We start from the raw sequence: 17,285 nt of genomic DNA, 5'->3' as shown, positions 1-17,285 counted from the left end.
AAGATTTTTTTTTTTTTTTTTTTTGGAAACTAGGTAAACTGATTCTAGGGTTCAAAAGGAAATTTCTAAGATAATAATAAAGTATGAGCAGCCTTCCTAGATATGAACATATAATATGATAGTATGGCAGTTGAAAAGTCCATAGATCTAAATATATGCATTAAATGTATGCTAAATGTGGCACTTCGAATCCATGGGAAAATGAAGGATTTGTCAGTAAATGGTTTGGGGACAATTAACTTGCCAAAATACAGTTGGTTTCCTTCCTTATGCATTACATCAAAATAAATTTCAGATGGATCAAAACTTTTATTAAATCCTTAAAGAAATAGAAGAAAAAATGAGACCTTCTTAACTTGGGAAAACCTTTTAAAATATTACACAAAACCCATAAGAAGGCATAAAGAAAATACTGAGAAATTTTATTCCTTCAAAATTTCAATCCTTAAAAAATTTTAAATGGAAAAGTTCACAAAGTTAAAAGATACGCAACAAGTTGGGGAAAATATTTGAAACTCATATCATGAAGGCTTAATCTCCTTAATATAAAATATGCCTATAAATCAATAAGAAAAGAATAACAAACTATTAGATAAACTGATGAAGGATATGATAGACAATTCACAGAAAAAAAAATAAAAATGCCTCTGAAATCCATGGAGAGATGTCCAGCCTCACTTAATAAAAACGCAAAATAAAAACACCCTGAGATATCCTTCTTTCTTCACCTATTAGATTGGCAAAGATAAAAGAGTTTGACAACATTTTGAGTTGGTGATGATTTAGGAAAATAGTTACTCTCTTATAATACTAGTGGGAGTGCAAATTTAAATTGATGCAGCCTCAGCTGGGCGCAGTAGCTCACGCCTGTAATCCCAGCACCTTGGGAGGCTGGTGAATCACTTGAGGTCAGGAGTTTGAGACCAGGCAGGCCAACATGGTAAAACCCCATCTCGACTAAAAATACAATAATTAGTCAGACGTGGTGGTGGGCACCTGTAATCTCAGCTACTCGAGAGGCAGAGACGTGGGAATCGCTTGAACCTGGTGGGTCGAGGTGGCAGCAAGCTGAGATCATGCCACTGCATTCCAGCCTGGACAACTGAGAAAGATTTGTCTCAAAAAAATATAAATAAATAAATAAAAAATGATGCAGTGTCTCCAAATTGGTGCAGTCTCTACAGAGAGTATTAGACTGGGTGGCTTAAACAACAGATATTTATGTTCTCACCCTTCTATAGGATAGAAGCTCAAGATCAGGGCCTTTAGGCTTGGTGTCTGGTGACGGCTCTCTTCCTGGCTTGCAGGTGAATCCTCACATGGCCTCTTCTGTGTGTCTACAGGGAAAGAGAAAGATCTCAGGTGTCTTCTCCCCTTCTTACAAGGACATTATTCCTGTTGGATTGAAGTCCATTCTCATGACCCCACTTCATCTTTATTACGTTCTTATAGGTCCCATCTCCAAATACAGTCACATTAGGGGGTTAAGCCTTCAATATATTAATTTTTGGGGAGGACAAAATTCAGTCCAGAACACAGGGAAATTAAGGGGAAATTAAGTAGTTTCTACCAAAACTTTAAATGTCTATACTTTTGGCTGCTCTATCTACGGATTAGCCATTCTTTTTATTCCTTTACTTTCTTAATAAACTTGCTCTCACTTAAAGAAAAAGTCTATAATTTGATTCAGTCATTCTATTTCTAGATATTTATTGTACAAATTATCCAACAGGTGTAAAATAAAATGTATACAAGTATATTCAGTGCATTGATATTTATGACCGCAAAAGACTGTGAGGAAATTTGTTCTCTTTCCGGGTCCACAAGGGGGTGTAGTTTTAAGGGCAAGAACTTCCCAGAACCACGCGCCACTCCCATCTCTCTCAGTCCGGGAGATTTAACGGTTTATGTTTAAATTTCGCGCGCGCGGGAAGAAACTAAGAGTCAATCACCCCAGCGGAAGTTTAAAGGAACTCCTTTCATTGGCCAGAGGAACTTGGGGAGGTGGGAATTTCTTCCAGGATAAATTCCCCTCCTCCTTCAGCCACACCGGATTTCCAGCTCTCTGGAATCGCCGGCAACATAGTGGGAACTCTCTTTACCTGCCTCGATCTCCCCTCTGGGGTCCCGCTTCCACACGCTCTTCGTGGAATTTTTCTCTCTTCTCTTTTTTCTCTTTCTTTACCTAAATAAGTCACTTTTTACAGACGCTTTTGAGTCCGGCATTTACTTTTATGCGTGGTCTCTTCTCCCATTCTTGGGGAGTAGCAGACCAACAACCTGGAGAAACGTCCTCTCAGGGAAGCTGAGGGCTCCCCTGAACCCCAACAACTGGAAACTACCTAAACATTCATGCATAAGGTATTAGGTAGATAAATTATGGGACATGCATTCAATAAAATACATAAAGGTGAAAAATAATGAAGTAGCTCTGTAAAGGATATGGAACAATCTCCAAGCTTGATTTGTTTGTTCATTTGTTTTGAGACAAGGTCTGTCACCCAGGCTACAGTGCAGTGGTGCAATCATGGCTCACTGCAGCCTCAACCCCCTGGGCTCAAGTGATCCTCCCACCTCAGCCTCCAAAGTAGCTGGGACTACAGGCATAGGCCAGTACACCTGGCTAATTTTTTATTTTTTGTAGAGATGGGGTCCCACTATGTTTCCCAGGCTGGCCTTGAACTCCAGAGCTCAAGTGATCCTCCAGCCTTGGCCTCTCAAAGTGTTGGGATTACAGGCATGAGCCACCGCGCTCAGCCAAAGCTGTACTGATAAATGGAATAAGTGAGGTAGAGAACAAACTGAATAGTATGCTATCTTTGTGTAAAGGGTATGTGTGTGGGGAGAATATATATGAATTTGCTTGTGTTTATATGGACTATTTCTGGAAGATTATTTCTTCTAGATAGAGAAACTCAGTGCCTAGGCTTTTTTCTATATGCCCTTTGTATCTTTGTACCATGAACATATATTTGTGTGTTAATATTTTTAAAGTAACAAAAACGTTCAGGGGAAAGAAAAGTCTGGCTGAAAGAATTTTTTTCACCACAGACAGCCCCCTACCTGGGAGGGCAATGGGGAGGTTGTGGGCTCCTCCTTTTGAGGAATGGGTTCTCCTTTTGGTACAAGCAAAGGGAATCGTCTCTTTCCCGGTACAGTTCCCATGAGAGCGTCACAGAGATCCAGTGTCTGGCAGTATTTCAGTCGGGGCACTTTTTGAGGAGCCCAAGATGAGACACACGCTGCTGCGTTTTGGTTGAGCTGGGGAAAAACAAGTGGGAGATGTGAGGAGGATGGAGGGAGGAGGTCACCAGAAAGGTCTGTCCCACGGCACCAACACCTTCCTACTCCCCAGCCTCCGGCAGAAAAACACCACCTCAGGTGGTGTAGACTCAAGAAGTATCCGTTTATTCATTTCTGAAACAAATACTTAATGAGCACTGTCATGCACCAGGAAGTGTGCTCGGTACCGGCAGGTACTGTTAGAAACTGTTAAGTAGACATAGTGCCTCTAAAAAGACGGCAGTGAGCGGAGCAGCAACGGCGGCGGCTCCCAACCTCCCCTTCCCCTCCCGAGTCCCCTTCCCCTTCCTCAACCCGCCGGGTACTCGCGAGCAGTCGCGGCGCTCCCAAACCACGCCTGCCCTTGGCCAATTGTCCCCAACCGCTGCCTGCGCGCGGCTTCCGGGCCCCCTTGCTCCTCCCCTCGGGCCTCTCAGAGCGCCAGGGGTGCTTCCCGCCCGCCGCCTCGCACTCCCACCTCGCAGGCACGCTGGTGGGCTATGTTGCCTGGCCCCAGCCACAGGTTGCTCACGAGCCTAGGTGCTGCGGCCCGAGATGCGGGCCCCTGAGCCTCCCAGGGAAAAAGAGAAGCCGAGAGCCGCGCGCTCCGCCCCCTCCCCCCCGGGCCGCCACCGCCCTAGCCTGGCGGCAGAAGTAGGAGGTGCAAGCCTCCGGAGCCCCGTGCCGCCGCCCGCAGGCTCAGTAGATAAGGCGTTACTGAGGGGTTGCCTACACTTCAAAGCACGTCTAGTAGTAATGCTCCTGCGGGTGATGATGATCGACTGGAGAATGAATGTTCAGTATCCCTACCAACTCTGCATTGCTCCTGCTGCCTGCAGTACAGAACGACCAAGTCCAAATGATCCAGACAGACCTTTTCAATGTCCAGCCTGCGGGGTGCGATTCACCCGTATTCAGAACCTAAAGCAGCACATGCCCATCCACTCAGGAATTAAACCATTTCAGTGTGACCGCTGTGGGAAAAAGTTCACCAGGGCTTACTCGCTAAAGGTGCATCGCCTAAAGCATGAAGTGATTTCCTAGTGCCGGACTACTTAAACCAGGAACGAGAAGAGACCTTTGTTCAATATGATCTTGGAGAAAACGGTTTCGAAAACAACTCCTCTGTTCAAATGCCTGTGATTTCACAGGTCTCCTCGACCCAGAATTGTGAAAGCACTTTTCCCTTGGGGTCTCTTGGTGGGCTGGCAGAAAAAGGAAGTGCCCGAACTAGAGATGACCTACCCCCCCAAAATCAGAGCTGTATTCTATAACTATTGAGTAATTTTGTGATTTGGCTTCATTTTTGTTTTTTGGAAAGTGCCTGTGTTTGGTCTTGTACATTTAAATTTAATTTTTTTTTTTACAAAAAAAGCTGGGCGGTGGGGGAGGGGGAGATTGGGAAAGACTTTCCCTTTTTACTTTCTGAGCCCAGAAACTGATTTTATTTTTCATAACTGAGAGATTACTTATGTAAGTACACAATAACATGATGTCGAAACAAACTATGAGACTTAGGAGAACTGGTTGACTTAAAACATATACCAGTTTCTTCTTCCATTGTTAAAAGTAGGCTAACAACAGATCATTAGCTAGAGAGGAAATTAGATGATTATTGACCTTCTTGAGATGAAAGTTTACACAAGAAACTAATTACTAAAACAGTCTGACAAATGACCTGAGTAGATACTTACTGCTATACACAAGACATGGTATAATATTTTGTAAAGCCTGTTGTTTTTGGAAGTATTTATGGTAAGCTTTCTTAAAAATAATTAGGGTAAATACTTCTGAAATCCAGCCTTCCTTTTTTTTTAAGCTTTGTCATTTCTATTCTGATTTTTCCTGGTGAAATTCTGGTACTGAGATGGGCATTCTCTGTACCTTTATAGTACCACTCCAAAGGCAAGGAACCATGATTGACAACAGTCAAGCTGTGGATGAAATGACCAGGAATGGAAAATGAAGTATGTAAATCTCACTTCACAGGAACTCTTCTCATATTGCTTTTCTGACTAAAATTGCTGTTTACCTGGTCTGAATGTTAATGCCTAAGACATTGCCCAAATAGTTTTCCCCTTGCCCCATCAATATGTTCTCTTGCATATATTGGCATGCTCCCATATAAAGTAAAAATATTAGAGATATTCTATATTTTATATAAAGGTTTATGTATTGTTGGGGTTGTTTTCGTTGTGCTCTTTTGGACATAATACAGAATTCTCTGTTGAGGCAAAAAAAAAGAAACTGTGTTAGGTACTGGTAGGTACTGTTAGGAACTGTGTTAGGTACCAGCAGGTACTGTTAGGAACTGTGTTAGGTACTGTTAGGAACTATTAGGAACCGTGTTAGGTACTGTTAGGAACTGTTAGCTACTGGTAAAACAGCAGTAAATTAGATAGATGCATCCCTGGCACCAAGGAGCTTCTATTCCAGCAGGGGGAGACAGACAGTACTAAGTGCATACACCATTAGCTGTTTCTCTGCCAAGTGTGCTAAATGCTGTGAAAGAGAAGTTTGAGTGCTCTCAGACCTATGTGTGAAAGGTCAGGGTAGACTTCTCTTAGAAGGTGATATTTAAGGCTGAGAAACTAGCAGGATAAATAGGAGTTAACTAAGTAATAGGACATGGGTTGGCATGAGAGGAGAGAGCACAGCATGTGCACAGGCTCTAAAGCAGGAAGCAACTGAAAAGTCAGTGGGCCTGCATCACAGAGAGAGATGGGAAGAGGTAAGGCAAAGGCTAAATCTTGCAGAATTGAGATGAGAATTTTGGATTTTTATCCTCAGAGCTGTGGGAAGCCATTGAATGATATTTGAAGCAAGGGAGTAAAACAATCAGATTTGCATTTTAAAAATACTGGCTAATATCAGGGAAACGATTTAAAGGGGGCAAAAAGGGAAGGCAGATGACCAATAAGAGACTATGGTAATGGCTTAGGTGAAACATGATGGTAGTCTACTCTGGAGGTGGTTAGTAAAGATAGACATAGGCCAGGCATAGTGGCTCATGCCTATAATCCCAGGATTTTAGGAGGCTGAGACAGGCTGATCTCCTGAGGTCAAGAGTTTGAACAGCCTGGCCAACATGACAAAATCCCGTCTCTACTAAAAATACAAAAATTAGCTGGGTGTGGTGGCCCATACCTGTAATCCCAGCTACTCAGGAGGCTGAGGCAGGAGAATCGCTTGAACCCAGGAGACAGAGATTGCAGTGAGCCGAAATCACCCCATTGTGCTCCAGCCTGGGCTACAGAGAGAGACTCCACCTCAAAAAAAAAAAAAAAAAATAGACATGAACAGATTTGACGGAGATGTAGGAGGTTAAGTGAATACGACATGCTAATGGACAGGATATGGAATACAGAGAAGAAAAGATAGTCAACATGACTCCCAGGTTCAAATAAGTTTATTATGCTGGCACATTGCTTTACAAAACACTTTTCCATACATTATCTAGTATGAGCTGAACCTCAATCTTGTAAACTACATTAAGCGATCATTATTCCAATTTTACTGATGAGAAAATAGGTTCAGAGAGTTAACATTTATTTTACTGAATGTAAGATCAATTAATATACTGTCTCTTTCCAGAAAGAATTTAAGACTAACAATGAAACATGGTATTGCAGAGGAGCACATTAAAACGATTCAAATGATGAAAGAATAGAGATGGAACCCAAACAGAGCCAAGGAGGAGGCTAAAAGTACACACTATAGCCTACCTATGCACATGCTTTCCATACACTAGAAACTTACCTCTAAGCTCCAGGAGGGAGGCTTTTCCAATATCTCACAGCTTATGGTAAAGCATAGACTCAAACTGAGGTCTTCCAACTCAAACCCCACACATTTGATTTCACATTAGCCTTAATCCAAACCACCGCTGAGAAGGTCTCTCTATTAAACCTTTTGTTACAATCTCTCAAGAATTTCTGTATCTAAATACAGAAGACTAGTTTGTTACCATCCTGTCTGTTGGGAACAATTAGTGTAGTTGAATGAAATGTTTTAAATATCTGTTTGAAGGCATCAAGGCAGTCCTCACTGATGCCTCATCTTGAGGGATCAAGATCTTGGGGATAAGAAGAGCAGAGAGAGCGAACTTGATACTGGCTCCCACTCTTCCATCTGGGTCATTTGCCTATTCGTAACTGGCAGATGAGAGCCTGAGAATCTGGCAGTCTTGCAGGGTTTGAGTTCGAGGGTCATCAAGGATGAGGGGCCGCAATAAACACCCCAGGCTTTCCAATGAGACTGCAGAAGGGCTATGCCCCAGGAGTTGAGATAAGCAGGAAATAGACTAATCCTTATAAAAGGCTGAAGCCCAGTTTTAAATCAATCTCCATTATGGCACTCTGTCCCTATCCTAACTTCCTACCAGAAAGAAAATTCTGTGGGGGATATTAGTGTTATCCAGAGCCTGACATTATCTATGATCACAGTGTTCTTTCTCGCATTCCCACAGATTCATTCAGCATCCCAGCTCAGACCTTCTGCTAACACTTGCTATGCCAGGCACGTGGCCTGCCTCCCCACTGGAAGCTTCAGGCTCCCGGGGAGTCTGAAGCCAAGTCCATCCTCTAGGGTTGGAGGAAAGCTGGATATGTCTGAGATCAGCACTCTGCAATCAAATTCTTTTTGTCTGTACTCCTCAAAAAGCAGCAGCCCCAAAGCTGGCACCAAGTCGTTCCTGGATACTGGAAAGTCGGGCCTTAGGAACAGGTAGAGAGAGGTAGTGCCAGCTGCACATTGGTTGGTTGGCTGCTGGTCAGTGGGCAGGTGGTGAGGAAGAAAAAGTGGACAGTGGGTCTTGGAGAGCCAGAAGGAGCAGGCTCTGGGAAACAAAGTGTAGCTCTTGCTGCTGCCTGCCCTTTCCACACAGCCAGCTCCCACCTCTTCAGTTATTACCAAGCTGGGGTCAATAAGAACTTCTGACACTTCCTTGAACTTCAGGCTAACTTATGACACTAACAAAGACACCTAAAGGTGAACTGAGGACAGACCTCTGGGAGTACTGGGCAGTGTGACATGGTGGGAATTTGGAATCAGACAGACTTTGCTATGTGGTCTTAAACAAATTACCCAATTTCTCTGAATTAAAGTTCTTTGAATGCAAGCAAAGACAAAACGAGTTTTGGTTGACTTAAAAAAACAAGAGTGTGAGGGAGCTCCTAGGTTGATGGAGAAAAGGAGAACCAGGCTCAGGACTAGGAGAAGGATGGACACCAGGGCAGGTCGAAGGTCTAAGCAGCAGGAACAGAGGTTGGTCTGTCTCGGAGTCTCTGCTGCTGAGATGGATGGACTCCACGTTTCTCCCTTCTCTAACCCACTTTACTCTGCAAAGTCCTGGGAGAAGTGTCTAATTGTTCCAGTATAAGTCACATGCCCACTTCTTGGCCATGGGCGAGCAGGGCTTCTTTGCTGGCAGATCCACCAAGGCTACACACAATAAGGGAAAATAAATTCCTCCAAAAACCCTTTTTGGCCTGCAGTTGAGCTGAGGGTTGTCAGAAGAAAATTATACTGAGTTCCACTGGGGTTGAGGGATGAGGGATTATGAGGTTGTCCATTGGAAATGGGTTGGGGACAACGTTGTTTGCTCTGTTTATGGTTCTATTCGCTACACTTAGAACATTCAGCATATTAGCAACTCAAAAAATGTTAAATGAATGGATGAAACACAACCTTTGCATTTAAGGAAAGCCTTTGCGCTCAAAGAAGTAACTGATGGGAATTGCAAGCTCCTATGGCAGACAAGGATGGAGAACTATTTGTCCTTTAAGTGCTTCTTAAATCACATGAAGTCTGCTCAGCTCTGCAAAGTAGGATCAACTCTCAGCACTGACACTGAAGGAAGTGACTGTGATCCAAGACTTAGAGGAGGCAGATGCCTGAAGCTCTTCACCCACTGGCTCTTGCCTCATTTCTTTCCTGCTTCTTGCTTCCTCTCACTCTGACCTCTGGCCATCTGAATGACTTGCAGCTCCTGGCTGCTTTACTCCACCCCCTCTCCTTCCAACTCCTAGTCTTTGACCAACCACTAGCTTTTAGGATTCCACTTAAATACCACTTCTTCCAGAAAGCCTTCCTTGAACCCAAATCCCAAGGCTGGACTAGTTGGCCCTCCTAGTGCTCCCACAACACCCTGGGTTTACCCCAATGATGGATCTCACTGCTCTTTGTTATAATAAAGAGCACTTTCCTACCTGTTCCTGTTTATTTTTCATTCTCCACGTGCTTTGACTTGAGCTCCTTGAGTGCAGACCCTGGTCCTTCTTGTGTCCTCAGGGCCGACCTGGCTCAGGGCCTGGTCCCCTAGTAGAAGCTCAGTAAATCTTTGTTGAATGAAAGAATTAATGAATGTGGAGTTAACAACAGGACTCATTAAAGAGTTCTGGGTTGCAGGACCTGAAATCTTCCATGTGCTTCAGAGGTCATTGTGTCTAAGATGTTTCTGTCTATGGTGTTTTCCTTAAACTATTTCTCATGATTGTCAGGTAATAATTATAAGATGAAATAATTTTAAGACACTTCCAGCTCCTTGCCACTAGCTCCTCATTCTCAGCCCGCACTCTCACAGAACTATTTCCCTAATTCCCACCATATGCCCTTCTATCCGTCTGATAAACTACACATACCCTTTGGTTTATACATACTGGAAATCTTTATCTTCTTTATTTACTGTGTGTGTATTTAATAGGACAGCTGTCTCAGTCACATAGCCAGTACCAAGAGAGCAAGTGCATAATGCCTTTCTTTGTGCAGAACTTTGTGTGGTGCCACAAGAAAGCAGGGGCATCTCAGAGGAGACAATGATCAGAATTGTTTTGTGTTCAGTAGGAAACAGAAAGGGTAGAGTTTGCATGAGCATAAACACAGGCTGGCTGCAACTAATAGAAAATTCTTGAGAGTATTCCATCCCCCACCCAAAGTCTACCTCATTGTGTCATTCAGCCCGCTTTATCTCCCCAGCCAACCCAAGGCCATCCAGGACCGCAGTGTGTAGGTGGGCTTTGAGTAAATAGGCTGGTAATGTTAGGACTGATGGACCTCTTGGATGTGATATGGGAAAGGATTCAAAGGAAGGCCAAGGGTGAAAGTTCTGCCAGGCTTTTTTTTTTTTTTTTTTTCCCAAAGACAAAAGATGGTAGGTAGTATGTAGCAACACCTGTGAGGTTTTTTTTTTTCTGGCTGGATCCTGACTGATACACCACCTGTGAGTAACTTACTTATTTGTTGACGTGTTAATTGTCTACCTCCCCTCCCTCCACTAGAAATGTAAGCTCCATGCGGGCAGGGACTTTGCTTTGTTTACTTTTTGCCCCTACACTCAGAACCATTTCTGACATATGCTAGACACTCAATATTTTTTGAATGAATGAATAGCATACTCCAGCATCCAGAGAACAGGTAGGAAAGTGATTATGTGGGGCAAAGGAGAGCAAGGTCTGAAGTTTGTTCATATTAGGGAATTAGCTACTGCAACAACAAAAGGACAGTGAGCTGTTCAGCCTGTCTTTTTCTTTCCTGGATATCTAGGGGGCAGTAAGTCATGGCCAAGTCCTACCAGTATCATTTGACCTCTGTGCCAAATCACACTTCTGGATAGGAGACTGTGAAATCCCTGGAATCTCTGGATGGGACATGGTGGAATCCCTGGGCCCTGAACAGAGTCCAGGATAGCTGTGCAAATGGTCTAAGAAAACGTCCATTCATGGCGTCCCCCTCTACTGCTCTCGCTGGAGCCCTATGAAGTCTCTGTTGTGGTGGGGAATGGTGCAGTTTGCATTTGAACTTGCTCCTTTTCCTGAAGCTTGAACTTCACACATCCAGCACATTGTTCCAGAATTTATAACGCAAAGTTTACATATACATTCCTGTACCCCTTGATATCCTTAAACTTGTTGCTCCTCATATTAGCTTGGATCTGCCTTTGGCCACTCTTGAACGGGACAGTCTCCAGAATGACACTTGCTCGGTGTTGAGGTTTGAGGACTCCAAGGCTGCAACAGAGAATGGAGTATGTCAGAAAACCACAGGCATGATGATGACCCTGGAGCCTTTTTCCACCCAGCCGCCCAAGTGGAAGGGAGTCCTTCCACTTTCCCTTCCCCAGTGTTGTAGGCCTGGCCCAGGAGCCAGTGTCCAGGGAGAAGGATAGAGCCAATCTCGGAGTGAGGGAGGGGAACAGAAGAGAAGGTTGAGCACTTGCAGCACTCACAGGATTTTCTGCTGTTTCTTGAAGAGGCCACTTCCTTCCACAGTCAGCACACAGCCCTCAACCTGTTCTGAGAGGGGGTTTGAAAATATCACCTGTATGGAGAGTGGCTGGTTCACAACGGCTGCTCCTAGAACCTGAACATACCAGGAGGGAAAGGAGAGTTAGTCCTCATTCCCCAACTCACCAGACATTTATGAAGGGCACTGTTCTCTAGGGTGGCAGAATATGCCACCCCCAAATATACCACTTTGGCATAAGAATTACTTTGAGCCAAAGACAATTGAGAAGAAGCAGATACAAGAAAAGCTCTCTGGTTTCTCCTTATTTGCCTAAAAGCAGGACATAAATTTGCAAAGGTGTCCCCCCTCCCCTCTCTACCAGGAAGGGCAAAGGCTAATCACCAGAGATGACTTTAGACCCTTATGGGCCTGACGCTGAAGCAGACACAAGAGGAATCTAAACCATAAACTGCCTAAGTAAGCTTTATCTACCATGAGTTTCCCATGTATTTGCCTTCCCACAGTTTGCCACCCCTCAAGACTCTTGGTCCTTTCCCTTTCTCTTGTCACTTCTGTAAAAACATATTGCTTCTTTGCTAAGATGCCATAAAAGCCCAAGTTCTTCGTGTTTCCCCACTGGAGGGGACTCCATGGGCTTACTTGACAGGGTCTAGGAGGTTGGTTGGCCTTGGGGAGAAAGCACGGGAAGGAAGGGAGCCCTTCAAATCTTCCCACTCGGAAGACCACAGAATGTCAGAGCAGGAAGGGTCCTCAGAGGCCATCTAATCTAATCCCCTCTCTGATAGTTCAAGAAACAGAGGCCCAAGGGCTTGTCCAAGGATTCACAGCCAAAAAATGGCAAATCAAGTGAATTAACCTTCAGACAAGGCTCTCCCCTGACCAGAGACCCTACCATCTGGGTTCACTTTCCTTATGTTGACCCATGGGCCAATAGCAGGAGTGGCACAAGAGGGGGCTCTCCCATTGCCCATGGCACCTGCTCAAGTATCCATCCATAAAGCCTCTAGTGGGCGGTACAAGAGGATGAAGAACTTTCAGACAATCTTCCTCCTCCTGGAACACCAGAAGAGGCAAAGGAAAGAGGGGATGCTCTCCTAAGCAGGCCTAGGCTGCCCTCTCACAGGGTTTCACCCCCTCCCCACCGGACCCAGGGGTCCCACAAGCCATTTGTGGGAGTCCTGCCTACATTAATCGTGATGCTCGGGTAAGATAAGGTGATGATCTTGTTCACCAGGATTTTCTTGGGACTGCTTTTCTCTTCACCCAAGGCGCTGATGCGGATCAGCTTGTCTGTTGACAGGTACTGGCTGTACTGGGAATAGGAGATTTTGCAGGGGTAGGCCTTTGCTAAAGAGAGAACACAAGGATTGGGTGAGAATAGCTGAAAAAATCAGCCGGACCTGAGGCCCTCTTCCACAGAGAAGAGGGAGTCAACATGTACCCAGTCCCAGAGAAGCAGATGGTAGCTTTTCAGATGAGGAAATGGGCTGTAAAGAGCCAAAATGGCAGCCCAAGGCCATTCTGCTAGGAAATGAGAGAGCTGAGGCTCCAACCAAGGTCTCAGAGACTCCAAATCTCAGGCTTTTTCTGCAAAACCAGCTACTTTTATTGGGATAGGAAAGGAAGAGAAAGGAGGGAAAGAAAAGGCGATACAGGAAGGAAGGGAGAAGGAAGAAAAAGAGGGAAGGAGGAGGAGTCTGTGCCGGAGAGGACAGTAGGAATAACAGGGTCTCAGGGGTCTGATCCCAGAACCCTGTTGGCTGGCTCAACCCCACTGACATTGCCAAAACCGACTCTGCGTACACAATCTGTGCATGAGCGTACCTTCTTGAGGAGAGAGTGTGATGAACGCCACATCTTGCCAGAATGGGGGCAGGGGGTTGCCATCGTGCAGCAGAGACTGGGCACTCAGGTTCACTTTGAGGTCCTTGAACTGGGAGGACATGTTGAGGGCCAGCAGAGCAAAGGATATATCCTGGCCCATGTTGGGTGGGTCGAGCATCTTGAATTTCAGGGAGACCTGCACCACATCACTGGGTCGAAGGGAAGGCACATCCAGGCTCCGAGGGCTGTCCTGGCTCAGTGGTGTGGGCCTGGAAGGTTGTAACTCTGCTCCTCTTCGGGAGCCATGGAACCTTCTAGCCTTCAGCTTCTGCAGAGCCTTCAGAAACACCTGCCTCTCCTGGAGGGAACCTGATGGGGGAGAGCACAGCACTAGCTGTGAGCCAGGCTGATCCGGGTAGGCTGAGGCTGAGTGCCATCCCCCACCCAATATCTCCACCAACAGCTCCAAGCCTTCATTCCCAGTAACAAGCATTTCCTCCACTCCTTGTGAGCTTTCCCAGGCAGGCTCTGCTGGGTACTTCACACCCTTCCTCCTATATCAACCACAAGCAAGGTGTATTATTACCATTACCATTCTTATTATTATTCTTCTTCTATGCACACATAAAGAAAAGGAGGCTAAAAGAAGTCATGCTACCTGCCCAAGTCACACAGCTAGTAAGGAGCAGAGCCCAGTGGAAATCAAACCTGCCCAACTCTAAAACCTGTGCTTGTGGCCACTTGATTCTATCCTGATGTCCTCAAGGGAAAAACAAAGGCCCACAAACGCAGAGAAATAAATCTCTTAAAGACGGCAGGGGAATGGTGTGATTTCCTGTTCCGGAGCCAGATTATTGGTCAGGGAGAGACTAATTCCTGGAAGCTGAGGAACGGAGAAGCGCAGTAAATAAGTATATAAATATGAGAGGAAGTCTAGGCATGCAGAGTTCCCAGAGTGGCCCCAGGTTCCCTGCTCTATCTCACGGGTCCCTGTGGGTCACATGTGGAGGAGTACTTGCCTCTGCCTTCCTTATAATTCCAGAAGCTGCCTTTGTTGAGTCCTTACTGTCTCCAAGGACCAGCTCTACCCCTTCAATGCATTTGCCACAACATCCTTAGGCAGAGGCCACTTTTATACCCTTGCTCTGGGAGTCTTTCTAAACCCAGTTCCAGACCAAAGAGAATCTGGAGACATTTACTTCAGTAAGAGTGGCTAACAGGCTGAGCACAATGGCTTACATCTGTAATCCCAGCACTTTGGGATGCCAAGGTGGGGTGGATCACTTGAGGTCAGGAGTTCAAGACCGGTCTGACCAACATGGTGAAACTCTATTTCTACTAAAAATACAAAAAAAATTAGCCAGGCATGATGGCAGGTACCTGTAATCCCAGCTACTCAGGAGTTAGGAGACAGAAGAATTGCTTGAACCCGGGAAGCAGAGGTTGCAGTGAGCTGAGATTGTGCCATATTGCCCCTAACCTGGGTGACAGAGCGAGACTCCATCTCAAAAAAAAAAAAAAAAAAAGACTGGGCACAAAGATATGGGAATCCAATTTAGCGCACCTGTGGTCTGTGCAACCCCAGACCCTGTCCAGCTGGATGGGAGGAGACTGGCCCAAGGAACACCTGAACAGGACCCTCAGGCCCACCAGGATATGGCTTCAATCCCCCTGAGTACACAGGGGGCCCTAAGGGCCTCTCTATCAAATGCTGTCAAAGCCCTGCCCATATTCCCTTGGTTTTAGCTGTTTCAGTGCCCACAGGACCTACTTTCAAATTGCAGCCCCTGCAACTCTGAGACTTTCTCTGTCACCTAAGCAGACTCAGCTCAGGCATGGGGAGGGCCAAACGTGCCAAAAGTGCAACCCTATCACACTGAATCAGTGATAGGGTTGCCAGATTTAGAAACAAAAATATGAGGTAATTTGAATTTCAAATAAACAACAAATAATTTGGGACTTTTTCTTTTTTATTTTAAGAAATGGGATCTCACTGTGTTGCCCAGGCTGCAATACAGCAGTAACACCATAACTCACTGCAGTCTCGAGTTCCTATGCTAAAGCGATCCTCCCATCTCAGCCTCCCAAAGTGTTCGGATTGCAGGTGTAAACTACAACTCCTGGCCTGGGACATACTTACACTAAAGCATTATTCGTCCTGTATTTTCCCTGGCAGCCTCACTCCCAGAGCTCCTAGCCAGCTGTCCATTGTGCTAACAGGCTTGAAAATGTACTCTACATCCATTTTCTTCCCTTCCCTGTCTCCCTTCCTCACTCTGCTACCAGGATTTCCAGGATTGCCTCATAAATAAACCACTTGGATTTGAATCCTTGCCTCAGGATCCATTTCTGGGGCAACCCAGCCAAGATGAGGCCAGAGTCCCTGGGAAGTGGGTGGTGACAGCACTGCTGGGCTGTGTTCAACACTCATCCCCTACTGAGGACCCTCTTCCCAGGCGGAGAATTCTGGAGCCTCCCTGCATCTGTCCCTGAGGCCCATGTAGATGAACCACAGACACCCACTCCCCAGTATTCCCAGCAACTGATCGGCCCTTCCCACCACTCTCTACCCACCCTGACTTGTGCCTGCTCAGATCCTCCCCAGCGAGATCCCAGCTCTGGCCCTCACCCTGCCTCTAGCCCTCATGGACTGGATATTTTTCCCTGGCTCCCTGGTGGTTGAACCTAGTGACTGGCCATTTTCAATTTCCAGGCATTCATCTATACCTGACCAACATAGCCTCCCCTGTGGCCCTGCTGCCAGGGCTGTCACCTCAGAGTCAGCCTCTGACCCTGCGGCTCCACAGGGAGAAGGTGGGAGTGAACATCCGGCCTCACCTCAGCCTGTCCTCCAAAGATTCAGTGAAACACAATGAATTAAACAGTACCCTAAATAAAATAAATGAATGGCAGAGTGTTTACTAAATTCCCTGCTATCTTCAATGGGAGGCTGATTTTGGGGGGAGAAGCAGGGGTGAAGGATTCATATTCTGTTGGGGCTCTCCAGTCCATGTGAGTGCCTGTGGTGGGAGCTCGCTGACCTGCAGGATGTGGGGTGGAGGTGGCATGAGGAAGTAAGGCCGTGGGGCCACCCCAACTGGGGCCTCAAAACTGAACGGCTGAGGAGACAGTGGGGCTGGGTCCTGCCCGGCAGATGCTCTCTGACTCTCTAGGGTAGGGGAAGGTTCCCAGAGGGCTGGGGCTCTTAGTAGGGCTGGCTTAGTCATACCTTCTTCATACTTGTAGTTCTCCGTGATGTCATCCCGCTCATCACTCTGGATGCTCTTTGTGCTGATAAAATTGCCAACAGAACTCGTGTCTTGGTGTAGCTTCTGCTCCTTCCCTCCCTGGACGAGCCAGGACATGCAGTCAGCATTCACCATGGAAAACACAAAGGGTGTGTCGTAGTTCAGGTCCACTTCTCCTTCTTTGATGGCTCTGACAGAGGCAGGGCCACAGCAGTAGAGGCCTGAAGGAGAACAGGGAAGCCTCGGTGGGCCATTTGTTGCAGGGCTGGGCAGGGGTGGGGCACTCTTCATGGGAGTGGGTCCTGCCTTTCTTCTGGAGAGCCTCACCATTGCTTGTCTCCTGAGGTGTGGCGTCCAGTACCTGCCAGCCTCCATATCCAGGAGGGAGATCCTTCCGGGCCATCCAGCACTCATTCCAGACATGGAAGTTCCTGTGTCAAACAGAGCCAAGGTAGACGTAGTATTGCTTGCTCTTTATAGAACAAGGCAAGGGATGGATGAACAAGTGAACTGTACAGACTTAGCACACACAGGGCTTGAAACCTCTGTGGGTAGCCAGGCTCGGTGGCTCCTGCCTATAATCTTAGCACTTTGGGAGTCTGAAGTGAGAACATTGCTTGAGCTCAGGAGTTTAAGATTAACCTGGGCAATAAAGCAAGACCTTGCCTAAAAAAAAGCGGATACTAA

The 17,285-nt window shown here is 46.1% G+C and overlaps 3 protein-coding genes across 4 annotated transcripts in view; 1 reads left to right on the top strand and 2 right to left on the bottom strand.

The window, feature by feature from the left end:
* Nucleotides 1-3,875, bottom strand: part of EPB42 (erythrocyte membrane protein band 4.2) — a 30,144-nt gene extending 26,269 nt beyond the window's left edge. Inside the window, exons 1-3 of the mRNA XM_017546430.2 lie at nt 3,761-3,875; nt 3,064-3,261; nt 1,232-1,337 (exon numbers count right to left, since the gene is read on the bottom strand). The gene's annotated coding sequence lies outside the window, so the exon portion shown is untranslated. The remainder of the gene's footprint in view (nt 1-1,231; nt 1,338-3,063; nt 3,262-3,760) is intronic.
* On the top strand, nt 3,814-5,514 carry LOC108316607 (zinc finger and BTB domain-containing protein 44-like). Its single transcript, XM_017546541.2, has one exon. The coding sequence runs from the start codon at nt 3,838-3,840 to the stop codon at nt 4,324-4,326; it is 489 nt and encodes a 162-aa protein (XP_017402030.1). The 5' UTR covers nt 3,814-3,837; the 3' UTR covers nt 4,327-5,514.
* A 5,208-nt stretch (nt 5,515-10,722) lies between these two features.
* The window catches only part of TGM5 (transglutaminase 5), a 32,684-nt gene continuing 26,121 nt past the window's right edge, over nt 10,723-17,285 (bottom strand). For both annotated transcript variants that reach the window (XM_037744880.1, XM_037744875.1), the window contains 6 exons: nt 16,926-17,029; nt 16,580-16,819; nt 13,351-13,719; nt 12,713-12,873; nt 11,507-11,640; nt 10,723-11,288 (listed from right to left, as the gene is read on the bottom strand). In XM_037744880.1, the coding sequence (XP_037600808.1) occupies nt 11,135-11,288; nt 11,507-11,640; nt 12,713-12,873; nt 13,351-13,719; nt 16,580-16,819; nt 16,926-17,029 (1,162 nt within the window). In that variant the 3' untranslated portion in view covers nt 10,723-11,134. The remainder of the gene's footprint in view (nt 11,289-11,506; nt 11,641-12,712; nt 12,874-13,350; nt 13,720-16,579; nt 16,820-16,925; nt 17,030-17,285) is intronic.

Source organism: Cebus imitator, unplaced genomic scaffold (assembly GCF_001604975.1).
Source record: "Cebus imitator isolate Cc_AM_T3 unplaced genomic scaffold, Cebus_imitator-1.0 Scaffold9, whole genome shotgun sequence".
In the NCBI taxonomy this organism is placed as follows: domain Eukaryota; kingdom Metazoa; phylum Chordata; class Mammalia; order Primates; family Cebidae; genus Cebus; species Cebus imitator.
Note: the sequence above shows the minus strand (reverse complement) of the source record. Positions and strands in the feature narration are given on the sequence as shown.